Consider the following 16,566-nt stretch of genomic DNA (forward strand, 5'->3'; position numbering starts at 1 on the left):
GGCTGATCTGTGCAATGAGGTGCAGAACAGGCAACCCGCGGCGGACGCGGGCGCGATCGAGGCGATCGTGATGGCGATGCAGGCGCACCCGCAGGTGGCGAGCGTGCAGCAGTTTGGCTGCCGGCTACTGGCCAACGTGTGCGCCGGCACCGACGCCGCAGGGCTTGCGCACAAGCAGCGCGCAGCAGACGCGGGCGGCATTGGGGTGGCTGTGGCAGCGATGCAGGCGCACCCGCAGGTGGCGGACGTGCAGCAGTTTGGCTGCTTGGCGTTGGGCATCGTGTGCGCCGGCAGCGACGCTGCAGCGCTCGCACGTATGCAGCGCGCAGCAGACGCGGGCGGCATCGAGGCGATCGTTGCGGCGCTGCAGGCTCACCCGCAGGTGGCGGGTGTGCAGGATTATGGCTGCTGGGCGATGGGCAACGTGTGCTCCGGCAGCGACGCCGCAGCGCCTGCACGCAAGCAGCGCGCAGCAGACGCGGGCGGCATCGAGTTGATTGTGGCAGCGATGCAGGCGCACCCGCAGGTGGCGGACGTGCAGTATCATGGCTGCGGGGCGCTGGGCAACGTGTGTCTCGGCACCGACGCCGCAGGGTTTGCACGCATCCAGCGCACAGCAGACGCGGGTGGCATCGAGGTGGCTGTGGCGGCGCTGCAGGCGCACCCGCAGGTGGCGGGCGTGCAGCGGTTCGGTTGCCGGGTGCTGGTCAACGTGTGCTTCGGCACCGACGCCGCAGCCCTCGCACGCAAGCAGCGCGCAGCAGACGCGGGCGGCATCGAGGCGATCGTGGCAGCGATGCAGGCTCACCCGCAGGTGGCGGGCGTGCAGCAGAATGGCTGCTTGGCGATGGCCAGCGTGTGCTTCGGCAGCGACGCTGCAGCGTTCGCACGCAAGCAGCGCGCAGCAGACGCGGGCGGCATCGAGTTGGTCGTGGCGGCGCTGCAGGCGCACCCGCAGGTGGCGGGCGTGCAGCAGTTTGGCTGCTTGGCGTTGGGCAACGTGTGTTCTGGCAGCGACGCTGCAGGGCTCGCACGCAAGCAGCGCGCTGCAGACGCGGGCGGCATCGAGTTGGCCGTTGCAGCGCTGCAGGCGCACCCGCAGCATGCGGGCGTGCAGCAGGATGGCTGTGGGGCGCTGTTCGACGTGTGCGTCGGCAGCGACGCCGCAGCGCGGGCGCGGAGGCAGCGAGCTGTGATTGCGGGCGCTCCCGAGGCGGTGGCAGGGGCTATGCAGGCGCTCCCGGGCGACGCAGCTGTCCAGAGGCAAGGACAGCGTTTGCGTGATCTTCTTGCCTGAAGGGATCCGGGCCGCGCGGACCAAAAGAGCACAACATGAACAGGCACGCATAGGCTCCGGTCTGTGGGAAGAACGCATAGTGCTCTGGTCTGTGGGAAGAGCTTGCGCGATCTAGCTGGTTGTCTGAAGGGGGTTGTCTCTGAGCGCACAGGCGCTCCGTTCGTGTGGGATTCTGCATCTGGGATTCTGGGAAGAGCTTGCAGATCTGCAGCTTCCGTTGACCAACCAGCTTCGGAGAGGAGGAACCCGTTAGTGTCCACCAACGCCACCCCGGACAAACGCCCCAGACAAAGCAGCCTGAACGAAAGCCAGGCGCGGCGGCCGGCGCGCATCTCACGCGTGTGTCTCGAGGTCGAGCCTCGCTGCGCCATCCTCCGCAACCTCGAGCAACCGCAAATCGCCTTGCTTGCTACTACACAGTGGACAGCTCGCTTCTGTGCACGCGCGGGGCGGCAGCCCGCGCCCGGGCCACGGAAGCGGCCGCCCTCGCCGCCCGCCATCTCGGAGAGCCCCGCCGCCGCTTCTCTCGGATCTCCGCTGAATTCCTCTTCTCGGTCACGTCGTGCGGCGGTCGGGGGGAGGCAGCCAGGGCGCCTTGCCCTTGCCGCCGACCGCGGCGCCGAGGCGGTCGTCGCCCAGCTTGAGCTTTTGTGCGCCGGCCTGAACCCGAGCGCCGCGTGCTGCCGCTCCCCCGGCCCCGCGTGTCTCTCCGCCCCTCCTCCTCCCCCTCCCCCCATCAGGGAGGGAGAGGAGGAGTGTGCCCCGCGCGTTCGACGGGCCTGGGCCCATCGTACAAGCATGTGCCTGCGCCCGGCCACCATGTCCATGCACTCTCGCCCCTCTAGAAGGGCGCGATCCGCTTCGCGATGTACTCAGCGAAGGTCTCGGCCTTGTGAATCGCCTGCTGCTTCGCCTTCGGGTCGTTGGGGTCCACCTCGGTCGGCTCGGGGTCGCGCGTCGCCTCGCCGCCGCCAAAGCCCTTCCCGCCCCCGGCACTGGCACCGGCGGGCCCAGAGCCCGCGTCCGCCAGCTGCGCCTTCAGCCGGGCGACCTCGGCCTGCAGCGCCGCGTTGTCCGCCTTGAGCTCCTCGTACGCAGCATCTAGGCAGGCAAGCCGATCCATGAGCGGTCTGACGAAGGGGCCGTCGCCCAAGTATTCGTGCAGGTCTGTCGACCATGCCGCATAGTCAAAGCTCGGCGTCAAAGCCGACTCCCACTCTGAACCCGCAGACTCGGAGCCCTCGCCGCCGAGCGCCATCGCTAGACCCGTGACCTGCCGGCGCGTGACGACGCGCGGATGGCCCGCGAGGGCGAAGAGCATGGCTGGCCAGTCGCTTGTTGTGTCCTCGTCTGTCAGTCCGAGGAGGAGGCGGGCGGCGTCCCCTATCGGGTCGAGGACCCGAACCCAGCCCTGGCGCGTCCAGGGGGGGATTCGCAAGCGTGGATTCGGCTATGCGCAGATAGGGTACAATCGCCGTTCTTTCCCAGACCTACTCAACAACAGCCCGCTGCCTCGGCGTGCGTCGAGCGGGTAACGAGGACGGCCCGAGTGGAGGACCAGATCTCACCACAAGGCCGCCCGCGCCGCCGGGCTTGCGGCCGGTGCGACCGCGGTCACCGCCTTGCACTCGAGGTTGACCGTGCCGTCCGCGCCCTCCGCCCAGAGCTCGACCCGCTGGATGTTGCCGAGCTGCTTGGCCGTCAGGCAGGCGGAGGCGTCCTCGGAGCACTCCTTGGTGTGCTCGCCCGTGGCGGACGACCAGAGGTCGCTGAACGACGAGAGCGGCAGCACGACACGCTGCCAGCCGTCGCCGCCCGGCACGGAGAACTTGGCCTTGTAGCAGCCGCGCGAGAGAGGGAGGTTGCCGCCTCCGGCGCAGGCGAACGACGGGGAGAGCGCACCGGCCGCAACCGTCACGCGAAAGCCCTTGTACTCCGGCGTCTTGGAGCGCACGAGCAGCTCGAGCGAGCCGCCGGCCGCCGCGCTGGCGTTGGGGAAGCTGCCGTCCGCCGCCGCCTTGATGAAGCCGGGAGCCTTGAGGGACGGCACGTCGGCGACGACGCCGTTCATCACGCCGATGCCGTTCTCAACCTTCCAGGTGCCAGTCGACTGCCCGCCCATGACGGGGTCGTTCAGCTCGTTGAAGGTGAAGGTGGTGCCGGGAGCTCCGTCGAAGGTGACGAGCGGGACCTGCGAGACAGGGTGAAGTGAGGCTTGGGAGCAGGGCGAATCGTGGCGACCGGGTGATGTGAGGCTGGGAGGCAGGGCGAAGCGCACGGTGGCGACCGCGCACGGAGCCCCGTAAGTAGCGGCGGCACAGAAGGAGAGCATGTGGTGTGGCGCTCGGCAAAGTAGGCGATTGTTCAATGCTGACACGCTGTCGGCGTCACCGGTGGAAGTTTATTGGTAGGTTTGAGAGAGAGAGAGAGATTTTTTTGTTGATTTGTTGAAACGAAAGAGAAGTTTCTTAAAAGAAAGAAATTCCACAAAGAAAGAAATTCCAGGTCTGACGGTACACACACAATCACGGTCAGGAAATGATGGCCGCCGCTGTCTCGCTTCTGTCGGCGACCTGCACCCTGCTCATGCCCGAATCCCTCGCCGTCGCGACCGTGGCTACGATGGCTCTCGTGGATGCGTGCAACACGATGGGCACGATCAACACGCTGTCCATGCCGGCGGGCCGCAAGCGGCAGGACTCGAGGACGACAGTCAAGCTAGCACAAGCCGCGATGCGGGCCGACCTCGCGATGGAGCTGGACGAGGCGCAGTGGCGGCCTCCGGCGGTTGCGGCTGAGGGCTTTACGCTCGACTTCTCCGCGGGATCCTTTGCGTGCTTCGAGACCGTGGACGGTGGCAAGCGTTCGTGGGTTTGCGTGTGAGGCTGTGTGCCAATCGCACCGCAATTCCGGTCAGCATTCCGAGTGTCGGCCGCCGGGGCGAGAGGCGGTATCGGCCTGTCCGCTCGAGACTGTTGTGCAGAAGCTAGATTCTTGTCCATGTCGGCAGGCCCCGTGTAGACGGCTGACGGACGAGAGGTGGGACTGTGTGACGGCGGGGCTCTCTCAGTGACAGTGTGAGCATCCCAGCTCGCGAGCTCGCCCGTCAGTTCTAGCACCGGGTCAGTCACAGCTGAGAAATTTGACTTGGAAGAAGGGCGAAGATACACACACCTGACGTCACACACTGAGACTTGAGTCTTGACCCACACGAATCACGATCCACGGCTTCGTCCGCCTTCAGCCTCTCTAGAGCCGTAGAGCCGTAGAGGCTCGCTAGAGTAAAGTACCTTGGTATGATCTAACGGCTCAGTCCTCCGAGCTGTACCCGATGAACGTGAAGCCGGCGTTCCACTCGCCCAGGCCGCACGTGCCGTGCCACCAGCCACGTGCCGCAAAGCCAGGATCGACTCGGTTGCCAGGCACGACGATCGACTCGCCCTCCTCGACGACACACAGCCTGAGAGGGCGGTGATGGCACGTTTAACACCGACAGCGGCGGAAGCGGCGAGGGCGTCGAATCAGTCAGAGGCGAGGGGCAGTAATGGCAGCGCCGGGAAGGTTTGTGGGGAGGGTGGCGCCAGAGAGGGCGGGAGCAAAGGTGGCGGCGGCCAGGGCTGCGACCTTGCTCCGGGCGCGGCAGCCGCGCCCGCCGCACCGCCGAAAAGGCCGCAGAAGTCGTCGCGCGTCTCCGCCTGACAAGAAGCAGACGGGCGGGGCGGGTGAGGAGGTGCCGTGTGACGCTCACCTTTGAATGGCGAAGCTCGTGATTGCGGGATCGCAAGCCGCTGGGTCTGCTGCCGCCTCCGAGAGCAGAAGCAGGGAGGTGCGATCTGGGCATCTGAGAGCCGCGGCGTCCGTCGACCCAAAGAAGGCTCTGTTGCCGTACGCCTCGCGCTGCTGCCACGGCGCGAGCGCCCACCCCTTGCGGCCCGCGAGCTGCGTGAAGACCGCAACCTGGTGGTTGTGCACCGGGTTCCACTGCCTAAAGAAGCAGCGCCGGCGTCAAAGAAACACGTGGTGTTGCAATAGAAGGCGTGGCGAGGTCCGGGGTTGTCGGCCGTAGGCCTTTTCCGTCTTGCCATGTGTGCGTGCTAGCCCCGCGCGTGGAGTGTGCTGGGGTCCCTCCCGTTGCCCCCGCCCGATCTGTACTTTAACGCTGCCTGGCAGACCCCATCGAGGCGTGCCGCCAGCGACCGAGGCCCTGCAGGACGCGGCGGAGCGGCGGCGGCAGCTGCGATTTGCGCGGTATCAGGCGCGGCCAGATGAGGTTGTGCGCAGGCACGGTGAGCCCCGCGCCCGGCAGGAAGAGGTTTCCGGGCTGGTCGACGCTGAGGACCTCTCGCAGCGTGACGTTGAAGCCCGCATAGCGCTCAAACTTTCGACCGCCGGCTTTGATAGGGGCAGCCGCACGGTGCGCCAGAAACCACGAGCCCGCACCGTTGAAGCTGAGGTCTCGCTGCGAGAGGTTGAAGGAGCCAAACTCGCGAAGCAGCCGGCGGCGGCTCCAGTCAAAGTGGCGAAGGCTCGCGCCGTGCGTGATGATTGCCGGCTCGTCCCAGGTTTGCACGTCGCCCGCCTTGATCGTTGACGCGTGGACTCGGCGGCAGCCAGACATTGATCGTCAGCGCCGGGGTTGCCACCTACCCGGTACCCTATATACTTGGGTTTAGGTTTGGGTACGAGTGGGGCGGGCCCCGGTGCGTGAGAGCTCCCTTTTTCTTTTTCGCTTTTAAAAGTGAGTTGTTGCATGAGTCTTCTCAAACTTGGCCGAAACAGGATCGTCCCCCCCGTAATCAAGCCAACCGCCCCGCGCGGCCCCGGCCGCCATGGACCCGACCTGCAACTCCACCGCCTCCGACGCACATCAACCCTCCGAAGCCAGCATGCACCTTCAAAACACGCTCGTCTGCTTGGCGTTGCTCGGCGGCATCGACAAGTTGCTGCTCACGCCGTTCCTGCAGCGGCGCTGCACAGGAAAGGACGTGGGAATAACTCGCTGGTTCTTTTTGCACAGCATCGCGAACGCTGCCGTCTGCGCAACCGCCCTCGTGTCCATGCGAGCGGTCCTCATCGACCCGCTCCACGCGCTCGATGGGCGAGTGTACACGGACACCTCCATTTTTGGCGAGGAGCGGCACCTAGATTGTGCAAGAGTGCAGGCCGCACACACTCAAACAACTACAGCCCACCAACAGCAGAGTGCGTGGCAACACCTCGCGTTCCGCTCGGCCGCAGGCGAGCGTGTGGCCGCTGACAATCATCAACGCCGTCCACGTCTACCACATGGTGGGCGGCTTCCGATTGACGGGCGCAGACTACTTTCACCACCTCGTGTTCATCCCCACGCTCGGCTTCCCAGGCCAGATTTTCCGGTGGGGTCCGCTCGCAAATTGGTTGGCCTTCTTCATCAGCGGGCTGCCCGGGGGCGTCGACTACCTGCTGCTCGGACTGATCAAAATTGGCCGCGTGCACCACATGCTTGAGAAGCGCGTGAACGCCAACCTCAACTCGTGGGTCCGAGCGCCGGGCATCCTCTTCGCCACCTGCCTGCTCTACCAGGCGCTCGTGTACGGGCACTACATCGTCCCGCTGTGGGCGATCGCCCTGCAACTCGTCCTGCCCGCGTACAACGTCGCTCACGATGCTGGCGCATCCGTCAGCCCGCTCCGCGGCGCGCTCGACGCGGTGATGCTCCACTGTAGGCGATGTACTTCAATAAGCAGGCCGTCGCCAACTATGCCGTACACTACATGCTCAACCTGCTCGGCCAGGCTCCGCTCCCCTCCCCGGCCCGACCCCGACCTCCGCTCGCTCACTCATGTCTGAAGCGCCCTCGCCGCTCGTGCGCCAGGATGAGTTGATTCGCAAGCACATTGAGCAGCGCGTGAGCTGGACCACGGGCGAGGAGGTCATGTCGTGGAAGGACGCTGTATCGGTGCCCCAGAGGGGATCCTGATCGCTGGGGTTGCGTGGTCTGTCGTGATGCCTCTAGCAGTCGCCTCCCGCTCGCCTCGACCGGCTAGGGGCCATGGCGCGTTCCCAGAAAACCACACTCGCGCGCGTCGGTGTGTCCAGCCCCTTGGAGTGTGAAGGCTTCGTAGCCCTCCGGTCTACTAAAGAACCGCAGGACTGGGCTGCGAAAAAAAGCAAGCGAGTGGCACAACCACCCCGGGCTGGTGCTAGTCCCCCATCGGGAGGACGACCCCGGCTAGTCGCCGACCACACCCACAAAGAACCCTGCACAAAGACCGCAGGGCGGGGACCTGTTCCTTTTTACCCATCTCCTAGTAGAGGTGTCCGTTTTATTTATTTCGTACCCCGGGCTGGCGCAGCGCGTCGGGCGATATTGTACGCGCCGCTTCCCTTCGCGCTGGTTAGATTCTTCTTCCCACCTCTCTATCCCACACAGACACACAGTCGTCACGCACTCGACGACCCCACTCCCTCCGCAAAGTCGCCCTCGAACTCCTCGCGGTCGCGCTGGCGCGCCGCACCGTCAGGGCCGTAAGCGTCGAGCCTGATCTGGGCCCGCTCGAGCCAGCCGAGCAGGCCGGGGCGGCAGCGCTTGTAGGCGAGGACCAGGTCGACCGCCGCGTACCAGCGCATCTTTGCGGGCGGAAGCCGCAGCAGGGCGGTGGCGGGCGGGAAAAGGTGCGTGGCTGCGTGAGTGGCGGTCGGCACGGTGACGCGGGTTGGCACGGTGACGCGGCCGAGGGAGGGGCAGTCGCGGAAGGCGGCGTAGCCGATGGAGATGAGGCCGGCGGGGAGGGCGACGCGGGCGAGGGAGGAGCAGCCGCGAAACGCTTGGTCGCCAATGGCGGTGAGGCCGACAGGGAGGGTGACAGAGGCGAGGGCGGAGCAGCCATAGAAGGTCTGAAAGCCGACGACGGCGAGGCCAGCGGGGAGGGCGACGGAGGCCAGCGAGGAACAGTGGTCGAAGGCGTTTATGCCGAGGGAGGTGAGGCCGGCGGGGAGGGCGGCAGAGGCGAGGGAGGGGCAGCGGTTGAAGGCGTGGGTGCCGATGGAGGTGAGGGTGGGGGGGAAGGCCAGGGAGGTGAGGGAGCGGCAGCCGCTGAAGGCGCAGTCGCCGATGGCGACGAGGCCGGCGTTGAGGGTGACGGAGGTGAGGTGGAGGCAGAGCTCAAAGGCGCTGCGGCCGATGGAGACGAGGCTGCTCGGGCAGCTGACGGATACGAGCGCTGTGCTGTAGATGAACGCCCGGTCCGGCAGGTGCGTCATGCCTTCGGGCAGCACCGCGTGCCCGTCCGTGACGACGACGCGCCAACCGCCCAAATCCAACGTGTCGGGTGGCGGGGTGGCGTTGTTCGGCGACGGCGGCGCGAGATGACCAGCGGCGGCAGCGGCGGTGGCGGCGCCCAACGTCTCGGGCTCGCCATTCGCGATCGCCTGGTATGCGATAATGGCGAGCAGCTGCTCTCGCGAGAGGCCCGCGAGGCGGGCAGCCAGGCGGCTAGACATGAGACGCTCGCTCCTCGCCTCGGGCGGCCCCGGCGAGCGTTGTGGTCTGAAATCGCGGAATTTCTTTTTTTGAGCTCGCCTTCGAGAACGCCCGGTCCGGCAGGTGCGTCATGCCTTCGGGCAGCACCGCGTGCCCGTCCGTGACGACGACGCGCCAACCGCCCAAATCCAACGTGTCGGGTGGCGGGGTGGCGTTGTTCGGCGACGGCGGCGCGAGATGACCAGCGGCGGCAGCGGCGGTGGCGGCGCCCAACGTCTCGGGCTCGCCATTCGCGATCGCCTGGTATGCGATAATGGCGAGCAGCTGCTCTCGCGAGAGGCCCGCGAGGCGGGCAGCCAGGCGGCTAGACATGAGACGCTCGCTCCTCGCCTCGGGCGGCCCCGGCGAGCGTTGTGGTCTGAAATCGCGGAATACTGTCCCGTTTTGCTGTTCACAGCTAGGGACGGCCTCTGCTGCAAAGTCAAATCACCCCCACCACCGGCCTCCCTCCCACAGGCAAACCTTCGGCTCCGCTCAGAGGCTCGCCGCGCCCGTGCTGCGCGCCGAGGCGGCGCCGAGGCCGGCGCCTTGCACCCGGCCCGCGGCCGGCACCGCCTCGCCCCACAACTGACCGCCCTGCGGCCCCTGCGCAGGCGTACCACAGCGTCGCTCAAAAAGCGACGCCGGGTGTGGGCTGCTCCCTTGACCCGTCACCCGCCGCGGCCCGTGCGGCGCGCCGAGGCGGCGCCGAGGCCGGCGCCTTGCACCCGGCCCGCGGCCGGCACCGCCTCGCCCCACAACTGACCGCCCTGCGGCCCCTGCGCAGGCGTACCACAGGCGTCGCTCAAAAAGCGACGCCGGGTGTGGGCTGCTCCCTTGACCCGTCACCCGCCGCGCCCTCGCCCGGCCGCCTCACCGCTCACGGAGGCTGCTCGCCGCCGCCGCCGCGCGTCCCGCGCCGCCACGCATGCCCCTTGCCCTGACGCGCGCGCTCTGCAGCGGCGCAGAGCGCGCGTCCCTGGCACAGACGGAGCAGCGGCCGCGCCAGCGGTCGCTGCTCCGCCCCCCCGTCGCGCGCGCCGCGCGCGCGCTGCCGCCGCCGCCGCCGCCGCCGCCCCCTCCTCGCCGTCTTCCCCACCCTACCCTCTGTTGCGCGCGCCGCGCCGCCGCGCTGCGCGCCCCCGCCCCCGCCCCCGCCCCCGCCCCGGCTCCCAAGCGCCCCTTCCCCGGTAGGTGTGCGTAGAAAGTGGAACCAATCGAGAGGTGGCAGAAGCCGCCGTGTGTGACACATATTGCGGCACGTGAGAGTGAGACAGAGCCCCGGCAGCGGCCAGCGGCCAGCGCGCGCGCGCGCAGCGGCCAGCGCAACAGGCGTTTCAAACAGCAAACGGGACGGCCTGCGCAGCCTCTAACTATTTCTTTTTTTGAGCTCGCCTTCGATGAAACAAACGCAAGGCGGACACACGCACATCGCTCTCGGGCCCACAGACATCCCGCACACCCGCCGCCCCCGCGCGCCCCCCACCCCGGCCGGGAGAAAGGGGAGTGACAGTTTGGGACGGCAACATAACGAGTATCTTGCACTCCATGTGCGAGAGATTTGTGTTTTGTTTTGTCATGTGCGAGAACGCAGAGAGAAATGAAAGCCGTCCGGCTCACAAGTCCGGCTCACGCGCCCCGAGCTGACCATCTACCGCACTGGCCACTTCCGCCCCCTCGCTCCCAACCCATCCACCTCGCCGACCGCAGAACGCGCGATCTCGGGCGATCTCGGGCCGCGCCGCGCGATCTCGGGCGATCTCGCGCAATCTCGGGCGATCTCGGGGCCGCGCCGCGCTATCTCGGGCGATCTCAGAGCGTCGCTCGCGCGGCGGCACACCTGCTCAAAAAAAGGAAGGGCCCGGTTGGAGCCACGGGGCTCGCGTGCTCGCTCGCGGCTCGGGGCGCCGCCTCACTTTGCGCCACTTTCTTTTCTCATCTCCACAACCCTTCCAACTCTCAATCCTGCCTATACCGCCGCCTCTCTACCCCAGACGTGCGCCCGTACTGCCGCCGTAGGTACCCGTCTCGCTGGGACCGCAAAGTCAGCCGTATCTTCGGCCAAGTCGGCCGCCCAGTGGATGTGCTCGGCCCGGACGAGCTCGCGCGGCGCTTCATGAGAGCCCACGGCGCACGGCGAGATTTGCTTCGAAGTTCGCGAGCACCTGCCGTGCGTCCCCTCTGGCTAGAGCTCGAAGGCGCCCCCCTCCCGGCAAACCCCGCAAAGTGACCCGTTTTTACCCACCCACGGCCGTGCGCGCGTATCTTAGCTAAGGTACGCGGCCACACGCGCTGGCGCGCACGGCAACCGGGACTTACACGCGCGACACGAGGGACTGTGTATCCTTGCCTGCCTCGGGGGAGAATAGCCGCCCTCACCCGCTGTGCCGCGCATCGAGCTCGGCGGGGCTGATACGTGTCATTCTGTGCCGGCGCGTATCTTAGCCAAGATACGCGGCCACACGTGCAGACGCGTATAGCGGTACTCGCGCCACACGTGCAGCCGCCTATCTTGGCCAACAAAGGCGGACGTGAGCGCGTGAAACGGCCCGTCGGCGAAGGCGACTCGCGCTGGCAATCCCGAGCGAGCGTCCGGCCAACTGGGTGCGCTTCTTAGCTCCCCGGTCCTGGACGTGAGGTTAATGACCGCACTCCAAGTGCTCCAAGTGCACGTGCACAGAGGGATGTTGACATACGCGGCTACACGTGTGGGCGCCTATCTAGGGGAACAACGCGCCCCATGCGTGGGCGTGTATGTTCACGCGGTACGCGGCTGCGAGTGCAGCCGCCTATCTTGGCCAAGATAGGCGGCTGCACGTGTGGCGCGAGTACCGCTATACGCGTCTGCACGTGTGGCCGCGTATCTTGGCTAAGATACGCGCCGGCCGGCGCCGGCACAGATCCACAGAATGACACGTATCAGGCCCCGCCGAGCTCGATGAACGCCAGCGGGTGAGGGCGGCTATTTGGGTCGGCGCGAAGGGTGAGGTCTCGACCGCCGCCGCTCACGCCAGCGGACGGCCACCATCGGTGTTTTTGGCTTCGCCACCGTCCAAGGCGTGCGCCATGCGCTCGCCGGCATCGAGCGAGCAACGTGATCGACCGAGCGGCTTGCTGTGTGGACGCCTTCTTCTGGCTCTCGTCGAGAGCGTTTTGCGTCCCGGCGGGTGGGAGAACATGTGTCGTCTGATGTGTCACTGTGTGCGTCACATCGGTCTGTATAACAAGCACGGTCGATCCGTCGAAGCGATACACTCGTTCCTATCACGCTGGAAGGCTTGCACGGAGCTCTGTGCCGGCACACAGAAGAGCCGTGCGGCAAGAGAAGAGCTCGATGGGGAGCGAGAACTGCCACGAGAGGTGCTCACCCAGGTTTCGGAAGTCCGCCTTGATGCGGTCAGTTCCCCCCAGGTTTGACCGCGCAGCTCGCAAGACTCGTCGAGCACTCGCAGCCTTTCTGCGCCTCTGACTCTGCAAGCTATGCGGGAAGAGCAGTTTATCCGCAATATATCGACGAGTTCGAGAGAGCCACAGGCTTTCGCTCGGGAGGGATTGAGTGCATCGCGACGGACTTCAGGTTACACCTGAAAATCTGACGCGCCGCGCGCTCGCAATTTTGGACGTTGAGGCTTGAGCTTCCATCTCACTTCTCGGCGCACTCAATGGGGGAGGGAGACGACGGCGCAGCGCGCCAGTGCAGGTGTGACCGACGACGACGGCGCAGGGAGGTGTGACCGAATCTCGAGCTACAACGTACAAGAATAAAGAAAGAGGAACATTTTCAGCGGGAAGGATAGTAGATCTCGATGCACTTGGAGCACTTGGAGTGCAGTCATGAACACACACAGGGCCGAGCAGTTGCGCAAATCTTTTTTTTGACGGCGCCTTTGGTATTGCTAAAAATCTCTCTCTCACCCAGAGATAAAAAACGCTCGGCCCAGAGGTAAGAACCAAATATAGGCAATATTTCGGTGCAGCACTTGAGCACTGGATAGGGTCGATTCCGCATGGTACTTGAGCACTTGAGCACTGGATAGGGAAGCTAATAGGGTCGATTCCGCATGGTACGGGACCCCTCGATCACGCGGCCACTCTTATATAACGACCGACGCGTCATCTCGAACGCACGCCTTCCAGGGGGAACGGGCAAACGGGGCGCGGCAAACGACTTGTTCGACGACGCGATGGGTTCTCAAGAACACAAAAAGAGCGCAACGAGCACGCTTGCGGTTCTCTCGAGTCTCCTCTCCTCCTCTACTCTTGTACAACTCTCTACACTCTACCTTCTCCTGGGAAAGTTATTTAGGAGCACCCCGGTTTCGGACATCGGCGAACGATTGGACGGTGCTTCCAACTGGCCAAATGGAGTCCAGCGATGTGGGACCTCAGTCCCAGAAGCTTGGAGCTTCAGGCCGCGACCACGTGGCTAGGTGGACACTAAAGTGCCATTTTGGCGCCAAATCTTGGCGGGAAATGACACGTGGCTTGGCGGGAGTGTGGTGTGGCTGCGCTGCTCGACAGCGCTGCTGTTGAGCGCCAGCTGCTGCTCCCTTCAGCCAGACGGCCGGGCCTGCGCAGCACGACCGCTGGCCTTCCTCCTGCACCACAGGAGCGCGCCAAGGCGCGCGTCTGGGCAAGCAGTGCGTCTCATCGCGATGCGAGAGTCGACGCTGTGACGCCGCCGCTCGCCGGCTAGAATGACAGTGGCAGCATTCGAGTACGCGTCGAGCTGTGCGTACCAGCACTTGTATGCGAGCTCATTGTGTCCCTGAGCTGCTGTGGGGTGCGTGGGCTCAGCTGCGGAGCACGTACTGGGCGGCGGTAGGGGGGTGCTCCTAAATAACTTTCCCAGGAGAAGGTACACCACAATTTGGCAATCCGCGTCTCTCTCCGGCACCGACTCGTCTCTATGACCTCAGGAGATGGCGCAACACGAGTCCGCGCTCTCCGCCTCGCCCCCCTTCGCCCTCTTGGGCTTCTTCGCCTCCGCCCCGCCCGCCGAGCCGTCGAGGTCGACACAAACCACCGTCACGTCGTCAAAGAGCTTGCCCTTGCGCCGCCAGCTGCGCATCTCGGCCTTCTCCGCCAGCTGCGCGGACGCGTCCGACGCGCTGCTCGCCTTGCGGACGACGGCCGCCGCCTCGGCGTGGCTCACAAAGGCCCACAGCCCGTCGCTCGCGATGAGCACCCGCTCGTGTTGCCCGGGCCCGACGGTGAAGGTGGCGACCTCGGGCTGCGGCGTGAGCCCTCGGCTGGCGTCCCAATCGCCGAGCGAGCGGGTGACGGTCGTGCTGACGGGGACGGAGCTCCCCTTGTACTTTGCGCGCACCGTCAGCGGCCCCCGCCCGTCCGAGTACCGGTGCGCAATATCGGATGGCTCGCGCAGCAGCGCTGCGTGCGGCGCAGCGCGGTCCATCGCCGCCTCGCGCCGCAAGCTCCGCCACAGACTACCCACCTCGCTCATCGACGCTGGCACGCCCGTGACGTAGGCGACGGCGGCGGCCACCTTTGCGCGGGCGGCCAGCGCGCGCGGGCTCGCCGGCGCGGGCGACGAGGCGTCGGTCCGGATCGACGCCTCCCCCGGGAGGAGGGAGGCGGACGACAGGCGGTCGAGGCCCGGCTCGCCCTTCTTCTGCTCGCGGACGGCGAACTCGAGCGCCTTTTGGCCGCGCTCGATTGCCTAAGGAGGGGGGAAGGGCAAGGCGAGCTTGATGCAGGGCAAGGACCAGGACCCCCCCCCCCCCCCTCTCCCCCCCCTTTGCTCCTCCGTGCATCTTGTCCTTGTGAGACAGGAGCCGCACGGCATTCGGCAGTGAGAGGGCCCTCCTTGAGGGTGTGTGTGCGCGTGGGTGCTCGATCGCCTCGTCCAGCGAAGAGCTCGTCGTCGACGACGACCCGCGCCGCATCGTCGACGAGCCGGTCGCCGCAGTCGAGGGCGTTGCTCGAGGGGAGGAAGCAGCAGCTGCGGCAGTCGCGAGTGGGGCACAGCTTGCTGCGGCTGCTGCGGCTGCTGCTGCTGCTGCGGCGGCGGCGGCAGAGCAAGCCACGGGCGTCGCGGCAAAAGCGGGGTCTTGGCTGCCCGTCGGGCGCGGCGTCATCCTCGGCGAGGGGGACGAGCACTCGGACGTCGCGAGCCTGCAGCGCGACAGGCTCCCGAGATGACCCGAGATTACCCGAGATGACCCGAGATTACCCGAGATCTGCAGCGCGGCAGGCTTCCGACTTTCAGGGGGATGGGGTGGGGCCGGTCGCGGGGGGTGGGGTAGGGGGGTAGGGGGGTAGGGGGGTAGGGGGGGGGAAGGGGTAGGGGGGGTAGGGGGGTAGGGGGGTTAGGGGGTTAGGGGGGTATGGGGGTATGGGTGACATATACCTCCAATCCCCTGCCCCCCTGGGGCTCACGCGGACCGTCCCAGGCTCTCCCTCTCGGAGGCTTCTCGGAAGTGTCTGCGCTGGGCGCGGAGGCTGCTCGGAAGTGTGTCGGCGCGCCTGTATGAGTCGCCGAGCAGGGAAGGAGAGGGCGGGCCGCTCATCGAAGGAGGCCGCGCGAGGGTGCGCGGCCGCTGGCTGGAGCGAGAGAGGCGCGTCGACGACGGCGCAGACACGCTCGTCCGCCTGTTCACGGCATGCGGCGTCATCGGTACTAGTAGTTGTCACAGCTGACTGTCCGGGCTGGCGCGCACCGCCAGAGCGTGCCGTCGCTGAGGCAGGAGAGGGCGCGGCGCACGCCCCACAGCCGCCTCAGCCGCGCCTCCTCGTCGGGGTTGGACGGCGCGTGGTCCGCCGTCGCAGCGATCAGCGCCCCGCCCCTGGAACGGCGACCCCCCTTGCGCATATCCACCCGGATGGCGGTGCTGTCCCCCACATGCGCGAGGGCGCAGACGATAGCGCCGTGGTAGGACACGGTGCGGGCGACGCCGGTGCCGGAGCCACATGAAGACTCGCCGTCCGCGGTGCTGTGCGTGCACTCATCCATCTTGCCGCCCGCAGTGCACAGCAGCACTGTCGCCGTCGTGCCGTCTGGCACGCCCGTCTCTCCGAGCATGTTGTCGAGCAGCCAGAAGCGGTCCTCGATCTCGCGCGCTGAAAACGGCGCCCTGACCTCGAGCAGCGCCGGCACCAGCTGCTCGGCCGCAGCCTCGGCGGCTTTCCGCCCACCGTGGCCGTCAAAGACGCCGCAGCATAAGGACTCGCAGCCGATGCGGCAGGAGTGGGTGTCCTCCTTCTTGGCTGTGAGGCGCTGAGCCGAGGCGAAGCTGACGCGGCTCATGTGCCAGAAGGCAAGCAGAGACACAACTCGAGGCGCCGGCGTCCCACACCTCGGCTGCGAACTCGGCGAAGCACGGCGTATCAACGTAACTTTTTCAACTTGTTTTGCTCTGTTCAACTCTTTCCCCGCCATTCGCGCGCTCTCTCCTCTCCCTTCTCTCTCTGTCTCCCGGACCTAGATTTTCTTGTTTATATTACCCAAAAGCTAGGCTCACAACGCCCTCTATGTTGGGTCAAGGCGGGCGCCTAGAAGAAGGCGCCGCCCCCCGAGGAGGAATCCCACCCATACCCCGAGCCCCCGTCGAAGAGCGCGTCGAAAGCGTCGTCGCCTTCGTCGTACTCCTCCGCGTCAAAGCACCGGACCGGCTCCCCCCGGCCGTGCTCCCTTGCCCAGCGCATCTGTGGCGCGCATTTCTTGTTTCGACCACCACCTACACATACTCTCGTGAGCTGTGAACAGACGCACTTGCCTTCGGGCCCAATCCCGCTAGGGTGGGCGTGC

At 66.5% G+C, this 16,566-nt stretch overlaps 6 protein-coding genes across 6 annotated transcripts; 2 read left to right on the forward strand and 4 right to left on the reverse strand.

Moving 5' to 3' along the window:
- Positions 1-220: 220 nt before the first annotated feature.
- Positions 221-1,297, forward strand: EMIHUDRAFT_308414 (hypothetical protein; the record flags this gene model as incomplete). Its single annotated transcript, XM_005775431.1, has 2 exons — positions 221-238; positions 527-1,297. 2 exons carry the CDS (start codon positions 221-223, stop codon positions 1,295-1,297), a joined length of 789 nt encoding a protein of 262 aa, XP_005775488.1.
- Positions 1,298-2,138: 841 nt separating this feature from the next.
- On the reverse strand, positions 2,139-3,629 carry EMIHUDRAFT_447797 (hypothetical protein; the record flags this gene model as incomplete). The annotated part of the gene is made up of 3 exons (XM_005775432.1): positions 2,139-2,708; positions 2,907-3,488; positions 3,576-3,629. The coding sequence occupies 3 exons, from the start codon at positions 3,627-3,629 to the stop codon at positions 2,139-2,141; spliced, it is 1,206 nt and encodes a 401-aa protein (XP_005775489.1).
- Positions 3,630-4,436: 807 nt separating this feature from the next.
- Positions 4,437-5,915, reverse strand: EMIHUDRAFT_461213 (hypothetical protein; the record flags this gene model as incomplete). Its single annotated transcript, XM_005775433.1, has 4 exons — positions 4,437-4,762; positions 4,940-4,992; positions 5,153-5,282; positions 5,470-5,915. 4 exons carry the CDS (start codon positions 5,913-5,915, stop codon positions 4,513-4,515), a joined length of 879 nt encoding a protein of 292 aa, XP_005775490.1. The 3' UTR covers positions 4,437-4,512.
- A 268-nt stretch (positions 5,916-6,183) lies between these two features.
- On the forward strand, positions 6,184-7,256 carry EMIHUDRAFT_195607 (hypothetical protein; the record flags this gene model as incomplete). Its single annotated transcript, XM_005775434.1, has 3 exons — positions 6,184-6,453; positions 6,536-6,985; positions 7,152-7,256. 3 exons carry the CDS (start codon positions 6,184-6,186, stop codon positions 7,254-7,256), a joined length of 825 nt encoding a protein of 274 aa, XP_005775491.1.
- A 464-nt stretch (positions 7,257-7,720) lies between these two features.
- EMIHUDRAFT_61386 (hypothetical protein) lies at positions 7,721-8,539 on the reverse strand (the record flags this gene model as incomplete). Its single annotated transcript, XM_005775435.1, has 1 exon — positions 7,721-8,539. One exon carries the CDS (start codon positions 8,537-8,539, stop codon positions 7,721-7,723), a length of 819 nt encoding a protein of 272 aa, XP_005775492.1.
- A 6,820-nt stretch (positions 8,540-15,359) lies between these two features.
- Positions 15,360-16,111, reverse strand: EMIHUDRAFT_447800 (hypothetical protein; the record flags this gene model as incomplete). Its single annotated transcript, XM_005775436.1, has 2 exons — positions 15,479-16,111; positions 15,360-15,410 (listed from the first exon to the last, which is right to left on the reverse strand). Coding segments are annotated over exons 1-2 (636 nt in total), but the record flags the coding sequence as incomplete, so codon positions are not given.
- Between the last annotated feature and the right edge of the window lie 455 nt (positions 16,112-16,566).

The sequence above is a fragment of the Emiliania huxleyi genome, assembly GCF_000372725.1.
Source record: "Emiliania huxleyi CCMP1516 unplaced genomic scaffold EMIHUscaffold_3, whole genome shotgun sequence".
In the NCBI taxonomy this organism is placed as follows: Eukaryota; Haptophyta; order Isochrysidales; family Noelaerhabdaceae; genus Emiliania; species Emiliania huxleyi.